General features: G+C 46.5%; 1 protein-coding gene across 2 annotated transcripts in view; it reads right to left on the reverse strand.

Annotated features, from left to right (window-relative positions):
* Nucleotides 1-232: 232 nt before the first annotated feature.
* Nucleotides 233-25,658, reverse strand: part of Gng4 (G protein subunit gamma 4) — a 44,687-nt gene continuing 19,261 nt past the window's right edge. The window contains exons 3-5 of one of the 2 annotated variants that reach the window (XR_008215809.1): nucleotides 24,693-24,801; nucleotides 2,067-2,948; nucleotides 233-1,516 (exon numbers count right to left, since the gene is read on the reverse strand). Coding sequence is in view for 1 of the 2 variants with exons in the window: in XM_052728664.1 (XP_052584624.1) it covers nucleotides 2,820-2,948; nucleotides 24,693-24,791 (228 nt within the window). In the remaining variant the exon portion in view is untranslated. Of the gene's footprint in view, nucleotides 2,949-24,692; nucleotides 24,802-25,658 lie in introns of both variants that reach the window. The other variant, XM_052728664.1, reaches the window with a different exon arrangement.

Below are 25,658 nucleotides of genomic sequence, written 5' to 3' on the forward strand. Positions count from 1 at the left end.
AAGTGTCCCACTAATGATGAGAGTCATTAATGTCATGTTGCTAAGGACATGTAAAGAGGAGTCAAACACTGAATAAAGTGCAAAGAAGGAGGAGGAGGAGGAGGAGGAGGAGGAGGAGGAGGAGGAGGAGGAGGAGGAGGAGGAGAAGAAGAAGAAGAAGAAGAAGAAGAAGAAGAAGAAGAAGAAGAAGAAGAAGAAGAAGAAGAAGGAGAAATCTAGCAGAGGGATCCAGTTGGTAGTCACAAAACCCAACTTTTTATTGAAGTATAACACACATACAGAAAAGCACCCAAAAGTAGACAGCTGGGAAAGTTTTCACAAACTAAACATATCAGGGCGACAGGCAGCTAGATACAGAGACAGAACATTCCAGAAGCCTCTTGTGTCCCCTCTCTGTTGCTCCTTTGAGAGCAGCTACTGTTCCTCCTTGAGTCAGCCTGTGTTGGCCTGCCAGGCCTGTGCTGTACGAAAATGGAACTGAGGCTTGGACTAGCCTGCTCTCAGTCCCCCCACCAGGCCTGGAAGGTTCTCAGTGAGCTGTGGGTGGAGCTGAGACAGTCCCTTCTGGGGCTGGGCAGGAGTCCACCATGTGAATGACCCTCATCTGCTTCTCCCTTCAACATGGGCAGAAGGGGCCTTCTGCTTCGGGGTTACTATGAACAGTGCCTCCATGGCCACTCTAGCGTGTTCCTTCTGATGATATGTACACATTTCTGTCGAGGATATACTCAGGAGTGGAGTTGTCAACTCACACAATATTTACATCCAAATGAGGATATTTCATGGAATGAGTTTACTGGATGGATCTCAGAGACTCCAGGAATGAACAGAAATCTAGGGGTAAGAAGAAAGATGTTGGGGGTGAGAAAGTTCAGTGGGTACAAGGTGTGGCATGGGAGCGTCTTCCCAGGACAGTTACTAGTGAACACACCAACTACAGGAGAATGTCAGAAAGGTGGTTGGAAATAGGGACAGTACAACAGAGACAGTTTGGGAGGAGATTACAGCACACTGTTCTCCCGACCTAGTTTGCCACCCTAGGTATTGTCACACTCCTTGGCTTTTGTGGACCATGGTCTCCTCTGTCGGGTTAATGATGCCAACATGGGTCATAGAATAAAGAGATCTTGTTATAGTTCAACAAAACCTCATGGAATCTTAGCCTCTCATCTCATGCACAGTAGTAAAACTAAGAACGGTTTCCACAAAAGCTGCCAGAAAGGGTAGCAAGGCACAAACCCATGATAATGTAATAAAAATGATACATTCCTCATCACCAGAACCATGGGATCTAGGAAGTCACCTACTCTTCCCAACATTATGGGCTGTCATCTAGCATATATTGCTTTTCAAGGATAATCAGAGCCTTACTTGGTTTCTGCCCTGGCAGAAGAGCAAGAGGGGGAATTAACATTGCCTGCAGTTTGCTGGTTTGAACAGCTTGGCACACAACAGCTTGCCCAGCAGCACACAGCAAGCCTCTCCCAGAGCCAGAGGAGCAGCAGTTTCCAAACACCTACAAAACAAAAGTCCTCACTGAGCGCTCAGCAACTGCACCTTTTTCAGGAGGGCATGGAGGTATTCTAGACTGGGCCCATAGCCTCATCTTGGAAAATCCCAGGGCTTACTGCTGTCTGGTCTTAGGGCACCCACATATCATCTATCACAAGCTGCTAGAATCTAGGCTTGTGAGACTTCTCCCGGCAGAGGTGGGAGAGAAGTGTGCAGTCAGTCAGTGTGACAAATGTGTTTGCTTCCTTCCTCGTGTGCAGTTAGGATGGTTTGTGGATCTGTACAGATGCAACAGGCGGCCACAGTTCAGGGGTTCAGGGATGGACTAGCCACATATGGAAGTCATGGTTTGCCTACATTGTCTGCAGCCTTGAGCAAACGCCATTTCTCTGTCCTTCGAATATTCCCTCTCTAAAACAAACCACACTGGTATTCATGGTTAGATTAGAGATGTTAACAGCCATAACTTCTCAGATCAGTAAGTGTCATGTGACTGACTCTGATCCACTACTTCAGGGCAGGGATGTCTCTGCTGAGACTCCCAAGGGCCTCACCTTCCTAGAGACACCAAGCAGGAGGAAGCGAGCAGGAAGAGCATTCGGACTGAGGAGGTGGTCCAGTGGGGCTGTCCTGGTGAGTATCTAGAGTCAAGGCTGCCTTAGTGTCTACACCACAAATACATCTTCAGAAGCATCAGCTCTGGAATGTTCAGTAAGAGGCAGGTGGAGACATTAGCCATCTACAGGGTCTGGCACATGGCCTGTGAAGACTCCTATGATAGAGATGCCAGAGGAGAAAGAGACCTCACCCTCACATGTGGCTGGCTGACATGCTCTCATTTGATTCTGAATTACTGTGCGCAGGAGACACTTGGGCATGGTTTCGATTTCAATGAATTACCCATTGAAATTTATTAACTGGATATATTTACATTTGAGGATTAATGTTTAAAAACTATAGACCCTTAAATCCACATTTTACATGGCACATTTGTTATTTGACTATAAAAATGTCTGTTTTCTTCTCTATAGATGGAAATAACAAAAATGAAACCAAAAGAAGAGGAGGAGGAGGAGGAGGAGGAGAAGGAGGAGGAAGAGAGGAAGAAGAGGAAGAAGAAAGCAGAAGAAGAAACAATGTCATGAAGAAAATATGGTAAACCAAGATGAGCCTAGATCACAATTGGTTGGAGAGGGATGGGGTGTGTCTGGGAGGCATGCCTCTGCATGGGAGGAGCGTGCACGGTCTCTACGGTCTCTACTCGGGACTTCTACAGCAGGAAAGGGCCCGTTTCATGACCACGGGTGTTAGAGAATGATGCAGAAGAACTTCTTCTCCCGGAAGGGGTTTTCTGAGGCAGGCACTGGGATGATGAGGGGGTCCTCCCGCACATGGGCTTCACAGTAGGCCAGGAGGTCCGAGGCTGCCTGGGAGACCTGCAGGGACACAGCATAAATGCTTGGTTAAAGGCGTTCACAGAGTGGGTCCAGGCTGAGGTCCACCAGAAGAGTGGCCATAGCCAAAGTCGGCCTATATGGTATGCAAGATCAAACAAGTCCAGGGGCTGGCAGGTTTGGGTAGAACCGAGGTGATGGGTTCAGAATATGCTGCAAGGACCCGTGGTCCTAGAGGTCAAGGTCGGGATCCAGGGGGCTGAGAACATGCTGAGGGTGTGGCTCTCACCTAGCATGGGGATTTGATCCCGGCCGCTCCAACAAGTGAGCAGAGAGAACAGAGCAGAGTAAGCTCACAGTGACTCTACAAAGCCATTTCTGTAAGAATAACACAGAAGCTGTTCCTAGCCAGTCGGGCTGATTGTAATTATTAGTATTGGTTTTTCTACAGCCTACTCTCATGGCCAAACCAGGAGAGATACTCTGTCCCCTTCAACGGGCTCCCGATTCAGCTCTGCTTTATAAGCCCTCATCTTACAAATTGCATTTATTATTACACTTATATAATATTATATTAGCATATAATATATACTGCACACGTCGGGCAGGGAGCAGGTGCATGCCATGGCACACATGTAGACGTCTGAGAACAACTTTTATTTTTTATTTATTTTTATTTTTATTTTTTTTTTTTTTGGTTTTTCGAGACAGGGTTTCTCTGTGTAGCTTTGCGCCTCTCCTGGAACTCACTTGGTAGCCCAGGCTGGCCTCGAACTCACAGAGATCCGCCTGGCTCTGCCTCCCAAGTGCTGGGATTAAAGGCGTGCGCCACCACCGCCCGGCGAGAACAACTTTTTAGCGGAGTCAGTTCCATCCTTCCACCTTTATGTGGGCTCCAGGCATCAATATCCGGTCATCAGGCTTTCGTTGGAGGCATCTTCACCTGCTCAGCCATCATCCCTCTAGCTCAAGCTCACATCTTCCAGTGACAGGCAGCTGCTCCCTCCAGATGCGCTGCTGCTGACCGGGAAACCCTCTCCTCTGTTCTCCTTCCAGACTCTTCTTGATCAACACATAGAAACTGCATAGCAAACTCCCCCAGTTTGAGTCCAGAAAAAGAGCTGGGTGTTCCCAGAGAAGAAGATGGTGTGTCCTTTTATGCAGTCTGCCGCCAGAAGGTGTGGCCCAGATTTAGGGTGGGCATTCTGAGCTCGAATGATCCAGACTTAGCATGGGTCTTCCCACCTCAAATGATCTACTCAAGAAAATCCCTCACTGCTTGGGTCTTAGTGGATTGCAGATGTAGTCATGTTGACAAACTGAGATTAGCCATCACAGGAAGTGAGGGGAGACTATCCTAAGGCCCCTGTCCCAGCCAGTCACAAAACCTGCTTTGGGGTTTCCCCACCTTCCACCTTCAGGTTCTTTTCTCCGATGTCCAACCCAGACCTGTCTGTGTCTGTGGTAGCCAGTTCCCACAGGTAACCATTAGATACAAGTTGATGTGTTTTTTTTCCCCCCATCAAATAAAATAAGTACACATTGAGTGGACGAGTTGAGCCCAATCCTGACAAATGCTACATTTGTTAGGAGTGTGGAATGAGAAAGGAGCTCTTTGTACTACCTTTTCTTTCCTCCTGGAAATAAATTCTTCCTTGGGGGTTTCTTGGGTATTTTGTCACAGCATCAAGAAAAATAGTTAATGGGAAAATGAAATCTGGACCGTTGAGTGCATGATGGCCAGGTGAACAGGCCTAAATGGACTCCTACAGGAGTCTCGCTGCAGTGACGGGCAGAGGTATGGATCCCAGGGGTTGGTGGGACACAGTCAGCTTTCCATCTTGGTGGAGGTGAGCATGACAGACAGGAAGCACTTGGCATTTACTTTCAAGTTTAGAGCAGGCATGTATACACAGGTCCTCTCTTTCTGTGCCACAGCTATGTCCCATTGTCCTCACTGTGTGACTCCCGATCTGTGAGTCCATCAGGGTCATCTCTGTGCCCTGTACTCCCATCATCCCTTGTCATGGCTAAACAAGCGAGCTTGGTCTTCCCCTGGGAAGTTCCCATCTCCATGTACAGTTAGTTAGGATTTAAAAAGCTGACTCTGCTATTAAAGGTAGAACCACAGACCACAGGTAAAACAAGCTTAGAGACATAGGACCCCCCCCCCCCCCCATGTCACTAATCCAGAGGTCAGAGGTGAGTTCCTTGCTGAAGATCACATACAAGCATAGGAGGGGAGGTAGGAGAAGAAGCCTGAGGTCAGGGATACAGATGCAACAGTCCCAAGAAGCAAGAGTTCAAGTTGGCCCCTTTAGTCATTCCCACATCCCCCCAAATGACCCTGTCTCACTTTTCTTGACCATGCTCTGATAATTCTGAATTCTTTATCTCATCCAGGAAGTGTTTACTGAGTATCTGTCTACCTTGCTGAGCTAATTGAGAAGATGCCAGGGGAAAAACTAAGGACACTAGAGCCAGCCAAGAGGACTCAGAAATAACAAAGCCACTACAGACAGCGGCATGTGTTGGAGAGTCACAGATGTGGAGGCGGAGGACTGGACCTAGGCAGCTGCTGGTTGGCAGATGGCTTGTGAGTAACCAGGGCAGCTTTCCTGTCCCTTGACCACTTTACCTTTATACGCAACCAGCGGCAGTCAGTTGCGGTTGGGGTTGGGGCGGGGGAGGGCGGCAGCAGGGAGGGATCATGTACTAGCTTATCTGAGAACAACCCCAAGTTCAAATTTATTGCAGGCAAGGCATGGGGGTAGGGTTAGGATCAGGGGACTTGGTGGGGTGTGTGCCCAGTGGAAGAGCTGCAAGGTCCAAGCGCCTCTCTCGACCCAGTGTCTGCAACACCTGGCAATTATGCTGGGTGTCTGGCCTGCCCAGTTCTGAGCAGGTTCTCTCTAGAAGTTTTTTTCTGTCATGTCACAAAGGTGAGACTACGCTTGATACCACCATGCTCCTTTTAAGAAAAAAAGTTGTTCTTAGGTTGTCTCTTTTTTTGGTGGTGGTGGGTGGTTGGAGACAGGGTTTCTCTACGTAGCCTTGGCTGTCCTGGAACTGACTTTGTAGATCAGGCTGGCCTTGAACTCATAGAGATGCCTTTGCCTCCCTGGTGCTGGGATTAAAGGTGTGCACTACCACCACCCAGCTATTGGGTCGCCTCTTTTCCAGCTGTTCTTTCCAGACTGCAGCTGCATCTACTCAGTTGTATCCCATCCATACACCCAAATGGCCCAGTAGAATCTACAAAGAGGTACACTCAGGACCAAGTAGAGGCACTTGGTGCGGGAGCACGAGTGTGTGGACCTGGGTTGGTTCCACACCGTGCCAGTTTTCTAGATTCATTCAGAATTACTGACACACGATTGTTGCAATTTGAAAGTACGTTCAAAACTCACTTTGAAAGTTAAGGGCCCTCACAAACGGGTTCTGTGTGCCCCTACCCCCCACCCCCATAGGCTACAGTGTTACTGTAGAACAGAGCTCCTGACAAGGAGCAGAGTTTAGCCTGAGTTTTCTCTTGCCTTCCCTGATGGCTTGCCTTCCCACAGTGTGATGACAGCCTGAGGGCCCTCTCCAGCACAGTGCCTTGCTCTTGGACTTCTAGCTCCAGAGCCGTGAGAAACACCTTCCTTCCCTCCTTCCTCCCTTCCTGTTTCTTCTCTCCCTGCTTCTCTTCCAATCTTTCCTTCCTTTTCTTTCTCCTCCTGCCTTCTCCCCGACCTTCTATTTTCCAACCACGGAATTCTGTTACAGTTGCAGAACATGGGCTCAAACAAAAAGCCTGAGGCCAGGGATGGCGATCTGACATGGTCCTTTCAACATGGCCCCTTTAGTCATTCTACACTCCCAACAAATGATCTTATTCCATTCTTTTCTAACTATGCTCTGCTAATTCTGAATTCTTTATAGGATTTTTATTCAAACAATTACACTGTAAAGAATGGCTTACTTATGCCAAGCCGCATCTAACGCAGTGTAAATTATTTTATATCAAGGTAATCAAGGGAATTTCTACCCTAACCAGACCCCCTCAGTTCAATAATATTGTCCAAAGTCTATTTATGTCAGTATAAGCAAAGCACCTTGAATATCTGCCGGCGCTCAGCTCACTGTACTGTGTTCAGAGAAGACAGACATGGGTAATGACTGTTTTCAGGAATGGAACATTACACATGAAAGATGCCATCATGGCTGTGGTGGCTATAATTTAGAGTCACAGAGGAGACACACCTTTGGGTGTGTCTATGAGGGTGTTTCCAGGGAGGTTTAACGGAGGTGGGAAGACCCAGACTGAGTGGTACCCACCCACGAACTGGGTTGTAGTCTGCGTAGAAAGGAGAACATGAGCTGAGTACCAGCCCTGCTCTCTCTCTGCTTCCTGACTGCTAATGTGACGTGACCAGCCGCCTCATGCTCCTGCCATGCCTTCCCATTGTGGTGGGCTCGATCTTCCAACCAGGAGCCCTTCCTTACAGTGTGTCGTCAGGTATGTTTGTCGTCACAGCAATGGGGAAAAGTAATACACTGGCCCATGGTGTTCCATCCCAGCATTCATGAACCTAACTGCTGCCAGGGCTGAAGGAGGTTTTTCTTAATCAGAATTACATTGATTTTTGTGGCTTAAGGTTTCCTTCCTGCGAGGTACAGGTGGCAGACAGTGCCAGATGCCAAAACATCTGCCGCTTGGGAAACAAGGTCGATAATCTCAAAGATAAAAATTTACCATGGTAGGAAACTGACAACCGCCTTCTTGTGCTGCTTTCTTGTCAAGCATTGAGATCATTGTGATGAGCTGCCCTGAGCATCCCGGCCTCCTACCTCAGCATCCAGCTGTTAGGGTTATAAGACAGCAGATGCTCAGAGAAATGGGTAGCCTGGGAACAACTGTGGAATTTTCCCATTGCATTTCAGAGTAAAAGAGGTGATTAAAAGAGCCCAAGTTAGCACATAATGCTGTTAGTTGCACTATAATTACCAGCTTCAATGACGGGAGAAAATGTTGCAATTACTATAGTCACACTCCATGACAAGACAGATGCCATAATTACTACTCTCGCTGTGACACCCACTGCACTTATCTTGTGCATCTGAAGTCAAGAGGGCACCTACTTCTCGGCAGTCCTGGTCTATTGAACAATATAGAATCGAAGGAGAGCATCTTGGTTGGCTTTGTCTGTTCTTCTCTCCACCCCCAGAAAACAAAGCCATGAGAGGGTTAAGAGTGCAGCCAGGCTGTACTCAGCATGCAGCAATAGTGTCTTCTCTAAGATCAGGCCTGGTGCACACTCCAGCAGTGGCACATGGTTGTGCCCTTAGCCCCACAGGGATCCGCAGGACATCAAGTACATGTCTTGCCTCTGAATTCTGAGCGAGTGCCTGTGCTCTTCTTCTTTCTAAACTCGAACATAGTTGAGTCCAACACACCGGCTTCTGAGGACAATCTCTAGGCACTGCACAGCCTGGCTTTCCTCAGATTCTTGAGCTGTGAAGGAAATCCCAGGCTGTTGGGGAATGGTCTGAATGGGGAGGTGATGTCTGAGGCACAGGAGGTCCTGTCCTCAGGGAGGGAGCATCTCCTGCCCCTAGAGAGCATCTGGGGTAAAAGCCAGATGGTGATGGCATGAATAAACCTTAAGGCCAGATGTCTCTAAAAGTGGGAGCCATTGTCATGGCTATAACAGCTTTTCCTTCATATCAAAAGCTGGTTGCACCCTGGGAAGCACAAATGTGAGGGCTAGGTTAATACCACCAAGCTCACCTCGGTGTGGACTGTTGTTTACACAGCCACGACAGGACCAACAGGCCCCAGCCTCCATAGCCTACAACTGACCCTCACGTGCCCTGGATCTTGACTTAACCAAATCCTTCCAACAGGTGGGCAGATGTCCGGTCTGACTGGATACCTCTCCGTCGTCATGATTTCCCAGTTTTCTACAAGGAAAGCTGTAACTCAAAAAACTAGGTGGGGTGATGCATACCTGTAATTTCAGTGCTCAGAGGGCTGAGGTAAGCCTGGCAAGTACAGACTCTGTCTAAAAGGAAACAAGACAAAACCACCAAAAGCCACAGTTCAAGCATCTCACAACTTTCTCAGGAGAGCATTTACATGGCAAGGCAAGCCACCAGGGTCAAGGATGAATGCAGCAAGGACCCTGGTCCTGGCCCAGAGGGATTCTAGAATGGTAGGAGCTTCATTTTTCCTAGGGAAAACGATGAGCCCAGACTTAGCCTCAGTGGGCACTGACACTCCATGTCCTGATTGGACACGGCACACACCACACAGCCCTGACTTAGCCTCAGCGGTCACCGTCAGGTCCTGTCCCACCAGCAGGACACACCACACAGACAGCCATCTAGCTTTTACTTCTGCAAGTGGTAACAGTTCCTGTAGCATAGTGAATGCCACCCTGAAGCTTCTGTGACTACTACTGTACTCATGGAGCTATGTCTGGAGGGATAGAGAATGTCCTGCCCTGCTCTTGGGCTTAGTTAAAAGGTTGTTCTCCTCTTATCTGATCTTCATTCTAGAATCACTGACCATGCTAACCTATGTCTTACCAAATATCAGTTTTGGCTTTTTCTGGTTTGAATTTATAAGCTGTGAGGGCAGGGGGCAGGAAACACATTTTGCTCTTTCTAAAGATCCCCACCTGCTGGCATTGCACACAGCTCTTAGGAGGGAGCTGGGAAAGCAAGGGTAAGAGGTGTTGAAGTCTCATTTGTTAAAAAGGAATCGTCATGAAAAACTCGGGCTCAACCACAAGTGTGGAGAAGTCATGAGCTTGATCTCACGGGGCTTGCTCAGAAAACGTCTGCACCAGGTAGTTTACTCACACCGAGGAAACCTGTGGACACAATCTAACTCAACTGATGCTCGAATTTTGAATATATTGTAAAATTTTATGTAGATTGTTGACATAAAAATATGGTCATGTCTTCTGTTAGGCTGCCAGTACCTGTGATAACACAGAAGATGATGTAAGGGTCTATGGAGAGCACACATGTAAATGACTGTTCAAAAGCCAGCTGCCAGGTTGGAGCTGGAGGCTTAGTTGGTAATGAGATTTCTTGTGGAAAGAAGATTCCTTCTATTTACTGAGCTGCATGGTTACTGCTGTCCTGGTGCCAGCCTACTCCTTCCAAAGACCTTCATGTCTAGAAGGAACCCAGCCCTCAAGGACACAATGTCACCTTTTGTAAAGAAGGTAATTCTGGGAAAGAATCCCACTACTGAAATAATTTTATCATTTTCAGAATGTGTGATGGTTAATATTGATTACCAACCTGATTGGACTGAGCGATGCCAGGTGAGTAGGCATTGAGCACAACTCTGGCCATGCCTGTGAGTGTATTATTAAGTAGTTTAATCCACTTATGGAATCAGAATTTGAACAGCCTATTGGGAAGTAGCAGAGCCTAGTTTAGGAAGTAGATGTCGTTATGGGGCAGGTATGTGTCGAAGGACACCTTTTGACCCTGGTCCCTTCCTGTTGTGTTTCTTGCTTCCTAAAGACAGAAGTGACTAAATACTGCAGGTCACTCTGGGGCATGTCCCTCTCTGTGGTTGCACATACGGTCCCACATGCACAGGAGAGCTCGCTTCCCACTCATTTCACACAGAGCTATGTCATTATTTGTAGTGGTGATGTACGACAGCTGGTGCCTACTGAGGGACAGTTATCTTCAGTTTTTAACACCTTGGATGTACTCTAAGGAGCTGCTTGCTGCCCACTGTGCTTTAGCATGTGTTCCTAGAAGTGACAGTTCTAGGCTCTAGACTACGCATGATGGATATATTGGTAAATACCCCATATCTGCGTTTCAGGAAGCCGGTCAATTTCTACTCCAGACAGCAAAGAGCTGCTTGTCCCACTGCACTGTTGGTGAATGTCAGAGCAAACTCTGGCCGGGTCTGTGAGTGAAGTACCAGTGATTTAATCCATTGATGGATTCACAAGGGGAGCAGGTCATTGTAGGGTGGTGGGGGTGTTGAAGGTGGGTCTGGTGAGAGGACTGACTCCCCATGATGGAAATGCTAGAATTCTTGCTCTCAGTGAGGATTTCAGCCATGTTTCTGGTACTGTTGCTGAAGGTGACTATCTTTCCTTGTCTGAGCACTCACTCTTCCCATGTCTCCCTTTTTAAATCGCTAATTCACGTGTTTCTTATCCAGTTCAAGAAAATAAAACCAGGGCTCTCTCCCTCTCCCCCTCCTTATTGACTTTGTAGGACATCTTCTAGTTTGAGGAATTAACTCTTGTTTAGGTAGCAATTATTTCTCTTTATTGATTGGGAGACTTTCTCACTTATGAAACTTTAAAGGAAACAGTCAGAACTCCCACTTTACCCATGAGCTGTGGATTTAGTGGTACCATCAGACAGGACTTTCTCAGTTCACATGCTACAAACATGGACTCCCATCTTCCGAGGGCTTTTATGGGTTTCCTTTGTTAAATTTAAATCTTTGCTTTCTGAGATGGTCTCACCACGCAGCCAAAGTTGTAAATGGATCTGTGGTGGTCCTCCTGTTTCAGCCTCCTGACGGCTGGGATTAGAGGTGTATACCACCACACACAGATCAGATATTTGATCTGAGGCTGGAGAGATGGCTCAGTGGTTAAGAGCACTTTCTGCTCTTACAGAGGACCCTGGTTTGGTTCCCAATGCCCATATCAGTAGTTCACAACTGCCTGTAACTCCAGCTCAAGGGATCCGATACCCTCTTCTGGCTTCTGTAGGTACCTGAACATATACGATTCATATATATACACTCAGGCAAATACACATACACATAAAAAATGACTCTTTAAACCTTTTTTATTTTGAGACAGGGTCTCACTATGTATGCTTGGCTGCCCTAGACCAGGCTAGGCTCAAACTCAGAGATCCTCCACCATATCTGGCCAATCTTTAAATCTTTGATTCATGTTATAGACTTAATCAGACCTCCCCTCAATTCAAATGCAGAATCAAATGTGGAGACAGAGCTCTGGGGGAGGTGATTGAGGCTAAATGTGCTTATAAGGGAGAGGTTCTCATATCCTCATATCAGAAGAAATGACAGAGGGATTTCTCTGTCTCACCTTGCAAGCATAAGCAAAAAGCTACATGAAGCCATGGTAAGGTGCCCATCTACCACCATTCAGGAAGAAGATCTCTCAACACATGTACACACACACACACACACACACACACACACACACACACACACACACACACACACCTCATTCCACACCCTACTGGTACCTGGATCTTGCACTTATAGCTAAACCACACACACACCAAGAAGAAAAAGAGAGAGAGAGAAGAGACAATGGCAAGAAATCTGTTGTTTAAGGTGCTGGAGAGCTGGCTCAGTGGCTAAGAGTGTTTGCTTTGGAATCATGAGGCTAGGAGCTGGGACCCAGGATCATAGATAGCACCCACATAAGAGGCCAGGCATCCTTGCAAACTGCTGGAGCCGCAGCACTGAGCATGATAGAGACAGGAGGATTGCTGGGGCTTGCTGGCTTCCAGCCTAGCCAAGAAAACACAAGTCCTAGGTTCAAGGGGAGAGCCTGACTCCAAGGACAAAGGTGGAGAGCAACAGAGGAGGCTATCAGATTCCCGTGGCCTCTGTGTGAGTGTAGAGATACGTGTAGCCACGGGTGTCTGCATGTGTACACATGTACACACATACATATATAAGTAAAATAAACCTTTAAAAGAATCTGCTGTTCAAGCCACTCATTCTGTACAGAGGGTTCCAATTCCGCTGCCGTTTATTTGGATAAATTAGTGAACAGGCGACTTTGTTTACTTCCCCGAGTGCCAGCAACATTTATCAACAGCATTCTGACCAGTCTGTCAAGAACTTACTCCCACTTATCTCCAATGCCATCTGGACCATGGGCTTCTGGGTACATGCTGGGTCTGATGCTGAAACTTCTTATTCTGTTCCAGTGATTTGTCTATTACTGAAGGAAGTCAGAAATCTTTATGCATTCTGACTTTTATGTGCTTCCAGAGGCAGGAAACATCTGCATGTTTTCCTTCTTTTTGTTACTTAAAAAAACAAAAAACAAACAAACAACTTCCTAGGCATTGTCACGTTTTCCATCTAACTGAACTTAAGGGTAATTTTAACTTTAAATTCTAAATAGAATTTCTGCTAAGCGGAGTCTAGGTATTCATTTATAATATTTTCCAATACTGACTGCCTGTTCTAGAACACAGCATCCTGCCATTCAAATCTTCTTGTGTACCCTTTTAAAGTATTCTTTAACAGTAAACTAGGCCTTGTCCATATATAGGCATTCTCAAAGTCATTTCCACATGTTTAGTTATCTGAGTTGTGTCAGAGTGCCCAACATAAACAGTCTAACAAAGAAAGACTTATTTCAGCTCACATGGTCATGTGGCTCTGTGTGCGTGGGCAGAACATGATGATGGCAGGACAGGCTTCTTCCTCTCATGGTGGACAAGAACCAGAGGACACAGGCACAGAGTGATCTCTACTTCCCCCAGGGAGCACCTGCCTCTCCAAGTGTCTACAGCCTTCCAAAACAGGACCATGATCTGATGACCAAGCATCCAAGACACAGCCTATGGGGGCATTCATACCCAAGCCGGAACACTCATGTTCAGGAGGCAGTTTTAAATGCTTCCGGTGTATATTCCCATTCCTGCTACCATTCCGGTGTGCTGTTAAGGGCACAGGCTCCATGGCTACTGCTTTACAGGGTCGATGCCTGTGGAGAGGCATCCCTGAGGTCCTTCTGGAAAAGGATTTTATTTGTTCTTTTTGACGAAGCAAAACACGAGGAAATGTCAGGAGGGATGGGCAAGTTGAGTAAGAGTCTAGTTCTTGTGGATCAACTAAACAGAAAGAAGTATGTTAATATAGGAAGTCCAGCTGACATATTACCTCTCCTGTGTTTGCTTGGATTTTGTTTTATGCAGTTTTCATATCATTGGATCATATGGCTAAAGTACATTTAGAAAATGTAAGCTGCTGTGTCATTTTGCAGTCCCACTAGCAAGGAACTACAATCCATTATTCCATATTCTCACCAGTATTTGATATTGTCACCCCCTTTCCTGATTTAGCCATTCTAATGGTGTGTAATAGCATCTCATGGTTTTAACATGCAATTGTTGAAAGACGTATCACAGTAGGCATGTTTTCATATGCTTGCCTACCATTTGTGTAAGTACACGTGTGTGTTTGTGGGAGCCAGAAGACAACTTCAGGTATTGTTCCGTGGGAGCTGTCTACCTTTTCCGTTTGCATCAGGGTCTCTCACTGGCTTGGAGCTTGCCAAGTGTGATCGTCGGTCTTGCCAGTGATCCCCAGGGCCCCTTCTGTCTCATCTCTCCTGTGCTGGGATTAAAGTGCACACTAACATGCATAGCTTTTAAAAAATGGATTCTGGGGATTGAACTTGGGTCCTCTGTTCGAAAAGCAAGCAATTTATCAGCTGAGCTATCTCCTCATTCCATTATTTACCATTTTTACATCATCTTTGGTGAGATATCCATTCAGATGTCTTGTCCCTTTTCTTGGACAGCTCAGGCTGTCTAGTCAACAACTCTAGGACCTCTCTCCAATCCCTTTATCCACAAAACTAAGCACGCTTGGATCTCTTGTAGCGAAATTCAATTATATAATGAAATGATTTTTTTTTCTAAGGAAAAGTAGGCTGTGTTTGTAGTCAGTTTACATATCTGCATACTGAGAATATGCTACGTCACCTTGGATGTGGCAAGAGGTAGAGGTCCCCTTGTAGATGCCATTTCTCTGTGGGATGTCACTCGAGCTTCAGGAGGGCACCCGGCTCCATGCCTTCTTCCATGTGGTCAGGGACAGACTCAGAGTTCCAAGTTTGTGTCTTTTTGCTCTCACAGTACCTCTAGAGCTCCATTCTTGTCTGTGAGCAGAGACACTGGGGTACCAAGGTCTCAGAGTCACTGTGAACACTCAAGAGCCTGATGCCATGTATGAAGAATGTGATCAAAATTCGATCTACTGTCCCAAGTGGTTCCTTCTGCCTGTATCCCACTGGGGCTTCTTCCTTATTTTTATCATCTAATAGCTGCTTTAACTGCTTCTTGGTTTTTGTTTGTTTTCTAGTTTTGAGAGAGTCTTAACGGAGCCTGTACTGGCCTTCAACGCTGATCCTTCTGCCACTACTTCCTGAATGTTGAGGTTCCAGGTGTGTGCCGCCATGCCCGGCTTATTTTTGTTTTGTCTGGGTGGTGTTAGGAAAGGATTTGCTGCTTCTGAGAGATGAGGGAACCTCCCAGATGCTTGTGTCTCAGCGTCTGTCATTTCTACCAGCTGGATGTGGCAAGGTGCTGGGATGGGCAGACGCTTCCTCTATTTACTGGGAACTCTTCATACCTTGCCCTGAGGAGTCTTTCCTGTTCTAAGATGTTTCTGCCAGGAACATCTCCATGCAAGGTGGGGTGTGGACGGTCTTGAATTCATGAGCTCCAGAGTGACACTTGAGCTTTCGCTGTGACTTTCATCCTAACATCTTTGCCGTGAATTTCATTTTCTACAGGGCATTATTGTCATTGTTCCTTCTAGTGGCTTTCTCTATCCTTCTATCTCTCCTCAATTTTTCCTTAGGTTTTGTTTTATTTTTTAATTCAGTAGCAAGGATTGAACTTAGAGCTTCAAGCAGGCAAGTACTCTGCCACTGAACTAACTCCCAGCCTCCCCTTTATTTTTTGAGACAGGGTCTCATATACCTGAGACTGTTATTCAGCTTCTACATAGCCCAGGCTGGCCTTGAACTCGCGATCCTGTTGTCTCAGCCTCTGAGGAGCTGGGATTACAGCTCTGTGCCTCCATGTCTGCCTTTACTTAGCTTTCCCGCCTCGCTTCAGCCTGTCTTCTCACTCCCCTTTGCGCTCCTCCCTAGATTTGCTGTCCTTTTCTTGAGTGTATGAGGCACGTTAAGTTCCTTTTGATTTTCTAGAAAAAGACTTCTCAAATGAGTGCGGTTAGCCTTCTTTGTGCTATAGTCTGGGAGAATGTTTACACAAGCCCACTGTGGTGTTCTTCTACTCTTTAAAGGGACGGTTGCAACTCAAATCTGTGCCCTTGAGGAGAGTTTAGGCAGGGTCTCCTTGACCTGTCTACTGAAGCAGAGAAGACGGACCCCTGTGCAGTTGGGCTGCCAGGCTGCTCCCTCATTTAGCCTTTGGAGGAAGTGCTGGCAGCCCACGGTTAGATATGTTGTTTAATATATGTTTTCTGAGGGTACCTGATACTTTCTTCATCAGCATATCCTCTCCGTGGAGGAAGGTCTTGGCTTTTTGGTCATGCCCTGTTTTGGAGTAAACACATGCCTCTGTGGTGGGCCAGACAGATGGCATGCTGAGGCATGAGGTCAGAGTCAGTGCCACATTCTGAACACGATGGTGATAGGTGTTCTCTGGGTAGTGGGGCACACTCTTCAGATGCCATAAGAGAGAACTGGTAATTCCTAAATATAATGACGGACTGGGTGAATCAGTGGTCATGTGCACAATGCTGAGGAACTGGCATTTCACACACTGCAGAGTTTTAGGTCACAGGAGCAGTCAGCCTTTTATATTAGATTGAGCATAGGGCCTTTGTCCCTTGCTCCTGGCACAGAGCTCCTAAATGCTAGGATTCTCAAGTGGTAGGAGTCTCTGTTGTGGGTCACTTGGCTCAGCCTGGGAGGAGGGGACTGGACCTGCCTGGACTGAGTCTACCAGGTTGATCTCAGTCCTCGGGGGGAGGCTTTGCCCTGGAGGAGGTGGGAACGGGGTGGGGGGGTGGGGGGGGGGGTGGGAGGGGGTGGGGGGGTGGCGGGAAGGGGAGGGGGGGCGGGAGGGGGAAGAACAAGGGAATCCGTGGCTGATATGTAGAACTGAATTGTATTGTAAAATAAAATAAAATTAAATTAAAAAAAAAGAGTCTCTGTTGTATGCTAATAAGATGGCTGGTGGCTGGGACCCCTGAACAGTTTCAGGAAGGGGGCGTGTCTTCAGAAAGACAGCTATGATTGGAAGTAGAGCTTCCAGCCCTGCCTCTGACCTTGAGGGATGGAGGAAGGGCTGGAGACTGAGTGGCCAATGCATTAATAATCATGGCTATATAGAGAAACCACCATAACACCCTAAGTATGGGCTTGGAGGCCCTGGAGGGGGTAAACACATTTATGGGCTGGGAGGTGTCACTCTTATACAAGTCCTGGAGGCTGAGCACAATGACCCACAATTCCTCATCCTGGGCATCTCGACAGGAGGTTCCTGAATTATCATCTTGATAATAAACTGGTACATATAAGTAAGACATTTCCTGAGTTCTATGAATTATTTTATGAGTGATAGAGCCTGGGGGAAGGGTGTCCTTGGGAACCCTTGAATTTGCAGGCAAGCCTGACAGGATGCGGGTACCCAGGGCACCTGGAGCTTGTGACTTGTGTCCACAAGGGGAATAGCTTTGTTGGTCTGAGCCCTTAACCCATGGAATCTGTGCTATGCCACATAATGAAACCACAGCACTAACAGGGTAGTTCCATAAATATGACTTTTAATATATCCCTGTAAGGCATTGATTCCATGAAGAGTTTGACTTCTTCTTGGCTTATTAGAGAGAAAATGATGAGCTTGATTCACAAAATCAGTTCCAGAAATAATTCTCCATTCTACATGCTGACAGCAAACCACTCTGCCATATTCATCTGGACCTCAACTTGCTGGACTTCTCAAGACACTCAGAGAGCAGGAGGTGGGCACACAGACTGCGCAGGAGGAGCAGCCGCAGGCTGCCCACCACAGCTTCTAGCTGACCTGGAGATGACGTGGCCTGAGAACAGCAAGGAGTAAGGGACAGATCTCAGCAGTATTCACTGAGCAGAAATACGTGCCTGTCTTGGGGCTACTCTTCATAAAGAAATTTGATATTGTTTCAAACGCGTGTGTGTGCCTTTTTCTCTCTGTGTGTTTCTGTGTGTGTCTGTATATTGTATATCCATAATGGAACATTATTCAGCCATGAAAAAGAATGAAGTTCTGATGCACTGTACAACATAGGTAAACTCCAAGGATGCTGTGCTAGGCGAATAAATTACACATAACATGATAGCCATTACATGTTTCCACTTGGAAGAGGTCTCTACTACAGTTATATTCAAAGTACCAGCAGAATGGTGTTTCTAGGGCTGGAGGAGGGGGGAATGGGGATAAATTTCTGGTTGGGAAGATGAAGTTCTTGGAGATGGAGGGTGATGGTAGCTCATGATACTACAAATATCCCTGATCCTCAAATTGCAATTTATTTAAAAATGGTTTAATGGGAAATTGTGTGTTCTATGTATTTTACCCCAACAAACCCATGCAAGATTATGCATGCCTGTCATCCTAGTGCGATGATAGATTGTATAGCTAATATAATTTGCTGAAAGACCTCATACTTGGGCATCCTTCCCCTCGGAGAGCCCAGGAGTGTCTCCTCCCTGAGAACTCTGTACTCTGCTTCTGAACCGCACAGGCCCGTTTCTTGCCCACTCTGTGTGCTGATGTCACCAGAGCTGGAATTAGCTGCTTCCTCCACGGGGCCCCAAGCAGCAGCACACAGCCTTCCCGATGGCTCTGGAATGATTTATGATTCTCCTGCCATTAGAGTCTGTATGTGTGCCCAAAAGACTCCAAGAACTCGCCATCCATGGGAACAATGTCTCTGGGACTCTGTCTATGGCTGGAGATGATCTGTTGTCACAGAATGTGTCTTTCCCTGGCATGGTAATCATATATGACCCTAACCTGTGCTCACTGTCCCCTAACCCTGGCTTGGTGCGTGGCTGGCTTCTTGCCTCTCTCTGCCTGGTGCTCCATGCTTCCTTCCCATACTCTGTTTGCTTTCTTGGTGTGATCACCTCTCCCATCACCTAAGCTCTCAGCCCGACTCACAGCTGCAGCTGCCTCCCTGTCCCTAACAACCAGATCTGCAGCCACAGGCCATTCATTGAGGCTCTGTGATCTGTGCTTGTATCCACAGCACCCTCTCCCCAGCAGCTCAGCAGGTGGCTTTTCCAAATCTAGTTGCTGGCCCAAGGCCAGCTCACATCTCTGCTCACTATGGTGGAGACACTCACACTGAAGCCGCAGCCCCGCTGTGCAGAGCCTTGCTCAGCGATGTTCTCAGATGTTCTCACCGTGTCCTCCCCTGGCAGAGGTTTCCTGTCTTTGCAAAGCTGGGCACTGCTTGTCTGCAGGACACCTCTGAAGTCCTAGTCAATCTCTGGAACCCCAGCTTCCAATTGTTCTCTAACCTCACTCCCTTCTCTGGCCGGCATTCCAAGGACTGACATCTGATTGGTTGGTTGTGGTTGGCAGCTTCTGCCACTATATACGACAAATACCCGAGGCAAACAACTCACAGTTTCAGGGGACAGCACATCATGGCGGCAGCCCTGGCAGAGCAAAGCCATTCACCTTGTGGGCACGACCCAGGAGAGGAGAGACGAAGCTGGGCATGGCAGTGTATGCTCCTAATGCCAGCACTTGGTCAGGGTGAGGTAGGAAGCTCACTGTGAGTGACTTCGAGGTCAACCTGAGCTACAGAATGAATTCAAAGCCAGTGTAGGTTACAGAGTGAGACTGTGTCTGAAAAAACTTAAAGCAAACCAACCACAAAAAGAAGAGACCGGCGGCTCCTCAAGATGGCTCAGCAGGTCAAGATGCTTGAAGTGGAAGCCTGATCCTGGGTTAGAGCCTCAGAATCCATGTAAAAAGCAGGAGAGAAGTGGCTACACAGAGTTGTCCTCTGACTTACACACACACACACACACACACCACACATACAAATAAAATAATAATAATAATAATAAATAAAATTTTAAAGACGCATAGACCAGAGTTCCACAACCCCATGTGACCCAAAACCTCCCAGCAGGCCCTACCTCTTAAAACTCCTAATACCGTCCTACACTGAGGTCCAAACCTTTAACCCTGGGCCTTTGGGGGACACGATCCAAATGACAGTATAGCTGGTGTCAGCACAGAGAAGCTGCTGGTGCTCGAATGACAGGTCTCCTCATAGCACTGCACACAGCCCACACTCCTTCCTTGTCCCGTATGCATGGACATCAGGTCCTGGGCACACTTCCTGTGCCCAGGAGAACTCGTGCCCTGAGCTGTAGGGGAAAGAGCCACTCTGCTTGCAAAGGGGAGATGGGGCTGCTGAGCCACACTCTAGAATGGGAAGTGTGGAGGGATATTTTGATCGCACTTTGACACTCCCAGAATTAGCCATAGAGATTTTAGAGAATCAAGGACATATAGAGAGCCACAGGAAGTAGTAAAGTGGGGCTTAGAAAGATTCTCGGCCCTTTTTGGATCAAGGAAGGAGAGAGGGCTTCTCTGCCACTTCTCTGACCATTCAGGTTCTTGCCCCAATATCTGACTCTCATGTTTTTATCGATAAGGAGTAATTAGATAAATGCTTCATTTGGTACCCAACTCATGGCATGTAAATCCACATAGGGCCTGAGAAAGCTGAAAAAAGTTCTGAGTAGGCTTGGTGCTTGTGGTGTGCCGAGGCGCAGCTCTTTCAAGAGGCCCTGCTACTTGAATGGGGTTTATGTGTGGCGGGTGGTGCACTACTCAGTGGTGGGAGACTAGGCAGAAGTGCCTACCAGAGCTGGGGCAGATAGACTGGCTCCAGGCCAGGCCGGCAGGCATGAAGCTCTGCTCTCATCGACTTGAAGTGGGCAGAGCCAGCCATCAGGCCATGTGCTAGAGTCACACAGTGGAGGGCCTAACTGCTGCTTAGCAGTTTAAAGTATGGCTCACTCAGTCAGAGAAGGCTGCAGACAGGCAAAAAAGTCAGATCCAGACAGAGAAAACCTCTAAACAGATGTAGTATGCTTAAAAATGTGTTTAGATGCTGAAGAAAGAAAATGGGTATAGACAGTCAAAATAAATAGTTTAAAAATAATAAGGTCTTTAAAGAGAGAGTAAAGTAATATAAAAGAAAAAAGGTCACATAAAAATGGGAAATACACAGGGTGTCTGGATCCTGTACGGTGCTTTGTTGACTCTGAATTTTTTAAATGCTAATATCCAAAAAACAATAGGTGCTAAGAGACACTGGATTATGGAAACTGCTAAATTAAAACAACCTATATATTTTTAAAATGTCTTAACTTTAAAATAGAAGTTAGAAAATGTGTTGCATTGAGGGAGAGGTTTTGCTTTTGTTTCCCCCGGAAATAAAAAGCTATGGGTTTCTTTAAAATTAATAAGGACCAGACTTGATTGGGGGAGACCACCTGAAAATCTTGGCTGTAGACATGAAGAAAAAAAATCCAAGAAAAACTACTAAACAGGTGATGTGTATGCTGATCCCTCTACATGGAAACAGCTTGGAGACTGGATGAGACATGATAAATCTTGTTGGCGACAGAGTCCTCATGACTTATTATTACATGCCATCCTTTCACATGGCTGGATAGAGATTTAATTACAGTTTGGTTATGTAGTCCAAAGGAACTTATAAAGTTGGCAGATGCCTTTTACCTGCTCTAATATAGAACAAAAATCATCTTTATCTGACTTGTGTACACCATACATTCCATATGCGTGTTAATGCAGCTATGTATGTTACCTTTAAAAGTTTGTGTGTTTTCAGGAAAATTAAAAAAAAAAGGACCAGACATCAATGCGGACAAGCAGCCCAGGTGATCCAGCCTCTCAGAATGCCTCTGTTGCAGTTTCCTTAAAATTCTACATCCAGGACAACTTCAAAGCGGCTAGCTGAGCTGGCCCAGCCTCACAGACTACTCCAGCCAGGACTTCAGATAAGCCCTCCACTTTCTCATAACAGGGACTGGACAACAAATGATACAGCTAGCTCTCCCAGGACTTGACCATTATCCTAGTTTTCTCAGGGTCCCCTAAAGATGCCATTGCCCCCAGACAACAGGCAGCAGTCTAGAGAACATGATGCCCAAAAGGTGGGGTGGGTAGTTTTTGGTTGTTTGGTTGTTTATACATGTTTGTCATCATTTAGGGGGGTTGGTTGCAAGTTGTTACTGGTCATGACATGGAAAAAAAAAACTAAACAAAGCAGGTTGGATTCAAGTATCTCTGAAAAGAAAAAGGGAGAATATAGGTCAGGCGGCAGTGGTGCATGCCTTTAATCCCAGCACTCAGGAGGCAGAGGCAGGCAGATCTCTGTAAGTTCAAGGCCAGCCTGGTCTACAGAGCGAGATTCAAGACAGGCACCAAGACTACCCAGAGAAATCCTGTCTCAAAAAAAAAAAAAAAGGTGCAAGGGATATAGTATATTGATACAAATGTAAGGTTATTTTTGTTAGAACATACTGTATATATGTTTCTACTCTTGTTTAAGGTATTGTACCTATACAGCTTAATTAACAATGTAATGTAAAGTTCTAGTCTTTGGAAACTACTTAGGATAATTAAGAAATGCAAGTTAGTAGTCATCTTTTACAATTAAACTTAAAGTCATGTTGGGTATATTTTTCAAGATTAAAGAGAGATATATTTTAGATAGATAGGTGGTATTCAACCACTTCAGTGACCTAAAGAATATGATTTAAGATGTTTTAATAGCATAAGGCTTTTCATGACAGTGAGACATGTCTGCTCCTGGCAGCATCAATTTACTTCAAAAAAGGATGATGGCCATCAAAGAACCTCCACATGGAGTTTGCTTTCATTGTGGCAAAGCTAGCCATTTGGGCAAGAAACTGCCCTTGCCTCAACTGCTGACAGTATGCTGTCCAAAATTGTACAAGCAGGACACAAAAGAAGGTGACTACTGAACTTTGCCAAGACAAGGTGGAACAGTCCTTTGAAATTCCTGCTTCACAAAAAAGTCTGTCAGATATTTTAGGTCTGTAGGCCAAAGATGGATGTCTCAACATTACAGAGGAACCTTGGATGACTGTCCAGGCAGTCAGGTGTCTCTGTTATTTCTTAGTTTTGGAAGTTGCTTGCTCTACACTTCCTGTTTAATCAGGTAATATTATATCCTTCTCAGGTCTCTGATGGAGTTGAAGACAAGATAGTTATAGTTACAGTTTTCTTTGTTACCAAATTCAGAAAAGAAGCTCACAAAAGAAGTATAAAGTATATAAGGTTGAGAGACATAAAAGCATAAATTGTTTATCTAAGAAAATGTTTTAAGGTCTAAAAAGATAGTTTTGGGTTGGTAATACAAGTTAGAATAAAAAGTAAATTAGGTATAAAACTTTGGACTCACCAAGATAGAATAGATAATGGAGTATTTTCTCTGAATTTGCCAAATGCAATGGACTGAACATTGTAAATGTAATTCTTACTTGATAATTGTTCTTTTTTGTTTTGTTTTGTTTTTGAGACAGGGCTTCTCTGTGTAGTTTTGGTGCCTCTCCTGAATCTCACTCTGTAGACCAGGCTGGCCTTGAACTCACAGAGATCCGCCTGGCTCTGCCTCCCCAGTGCTGGGATTAAAGGCATGCACCACCACCACCCGGCTTGATAATTGTTCTTACTGTATATAGTTTTACTGTGTTAGAGTTAAAAACTTCCCTTTTTATTTAGACAAAAAGGGGAAATGTTATAGGATATTTTGATTGGACTCAGACACTCCCAAGACTACCAATAAAATTTGCTCTGAATCAGAGGGCAGAGTTAGCTACTAGCTGACCAAAATTAGCCACAGAGGTTTTGGAGGATTGAGGACCTAGAGAGAGAGATAGGAAATAGTAGGGTGGGGCTTAGAAAGACTCTCAGCTCTTTTTGGATCAAGGAAAGAGAGGAGGTGACTGGTCGCTTCTCTGATCATTCAGGTTCTTACCTCGATATCTGACTCCCAAGTTTTTATTGATAAAGAATAATTAGATAAACACTTCAGGGAAGGGAAGCCTTGTGTGTACCAGTGCACAGACTAGGATGCTGGGTTAAATAAAAAGGAGGAAATAGGCTGAGCACTAGCACTCACCTCTCTGCTTCCTGACTGGACGCCCTGTGACACACCACCTCATCCCATACCCAATGGCAGTCACTTTCACACCATATCTTCCCGGTGAGATGGACTGTACCCTTGAGCCGTGAGCCAGATGAGAAAAGCCCTTCCTCCCTTAGTTTGCCTTCCCCAGGAACACTGTCATGGCAAGGAGAACAGTAACTCACACGCCGAACACTTGAGCAAGACCCTTGGATTTGGTCCTCGAAGACCACATGCATGGCGGACTCCAGTTCGCTGGTATCATTCCTGGGGGAGAGGTGTCCTAACCTTATCACAGCCATGAGCTGCTGCATTTCACAGTCACACACTCCATTTCAAGTCTCCAACTCATCTCTGTGTGCACCAGTGGAAACCAAGGCTTCATCTCCTTGCAGTAATTCCAGGGGGAAGGGTATGGTGGGAGGTGGCAGGCACTTCCCTTCACCTCCCCCGCAGGGAATATTTAATACCCACAGGTTGATTCAATGAGTCAGCCCTAGCTGTGCCTGTCTGAAATCGTGTTGCCATCTAACCTCTATCATAACACTGGGGAGACATAATGTGATCAACCTCGTGGTCCGTCTCTTCTTTTCCATCCTACTGTATGACAATAGTTAAATACAGCTCGTGGGAAGGACAGTCTATTTTTGGCACTTCCTTATGGAACTCACACACACCATGGTAGGCTCAGAGCTCTGGAACAAACACACACCTACTGAGACTGTTGCTCTGTTGGGGAACTGAGCCTCACCAAGCCACTCTGGAACAAGGGGGAACATGCTGAGTGAGTTTACCTTCACCCTGTCCATGCCGGCTTCCATCTTCAGCTGCTCCACAGCTTTCCTGGCCTGGGAGATGCTGGTGGTACTGTTATTAGACATGCCTTCCTTCATTCTGTGCTCCCTGCAAAATAATCACGGGGAGAGGGTTGAGGTGCTGCTGCCCCAGGGGAAGGTGGGCCCCTTCCCTCTCTTCCTATGTCCCACCACCTGCAGATTCTCCTCGCAGCCAGATTTATTCTTTTAGAAAGAAGAAATTCTCCCTGCCCGGACACACATCTACACCACATGGCCAAGACAAGACATTATAGTGCTAACTGTCCCCTGAGGAAGATTCTCTGTCACTCATGCAAGGAGAAATTGCTTGAGGGAGACTGATGATCACAGAGTGTGGCTGAAGTCAGGCAAACACAAATGTAAAGGACAGTGGCTCCCCTAGGTGCCGAGTGAGGCAGAGGCAAAGGCTGGGATCACTGAGTGCCCGTTACCTTGTGGGGAGAGACAGTGGACACCTGCACCACTATGCAATGGCATTTGCTCACAGACATTTTTTTTTTTTAGACAAGGCTTTCTTGGTATTAGCTAGGTCAGCTGCTCAAAGCAGAGTTCGGCAGGTGTAGGTTCCTGTCTCATTTGGAAACCTCCCAGCAAAGAGGAGAGCCATAAGTAACTGGGAGTTTGAGTTCCAGGGACCTGCCTGGCCTGGGAGAGAGAGCGCAGGGCGGGGGGTGGGGTGGGGCTGACACAGTTGGGGCGAGCCACTTGGGATGGCTGGAAGTGCAGAAGGAAACGGCTTTAGCCAGCTGGAGCTGGAGACAGAACTTTGAAAGGTAGCCCAAGAGGGAGGCTTTGGAGTCGTCCCCCACCCCGACTTACCCAGGGGTGTTTTAGACTCCACTCGAGTGATACCTCTGCTTTTCTGAGCCCACTAGCTGCCTCTACAAGACCCAAGTGAGTATCTAGGAAGAAATGGACTAGAGA

Source organism: Peromyscus californicus, unplaced genomic scaffold (genome assembly GCF_007827085.1).
Source record: "Peromyscus californicus insignis strain IS unplaced genomic scaffold, ASM782708v3 Scaffold_8__1_contigs__length_139910024, whole genome shotgun sequence".
NCBI classification, from domain to species: Eukaryota; Metazoa; Chordata; class Mammalia; order Rodentia; family Cricetidae; genus Peromyscus; species Peromyscus californicus.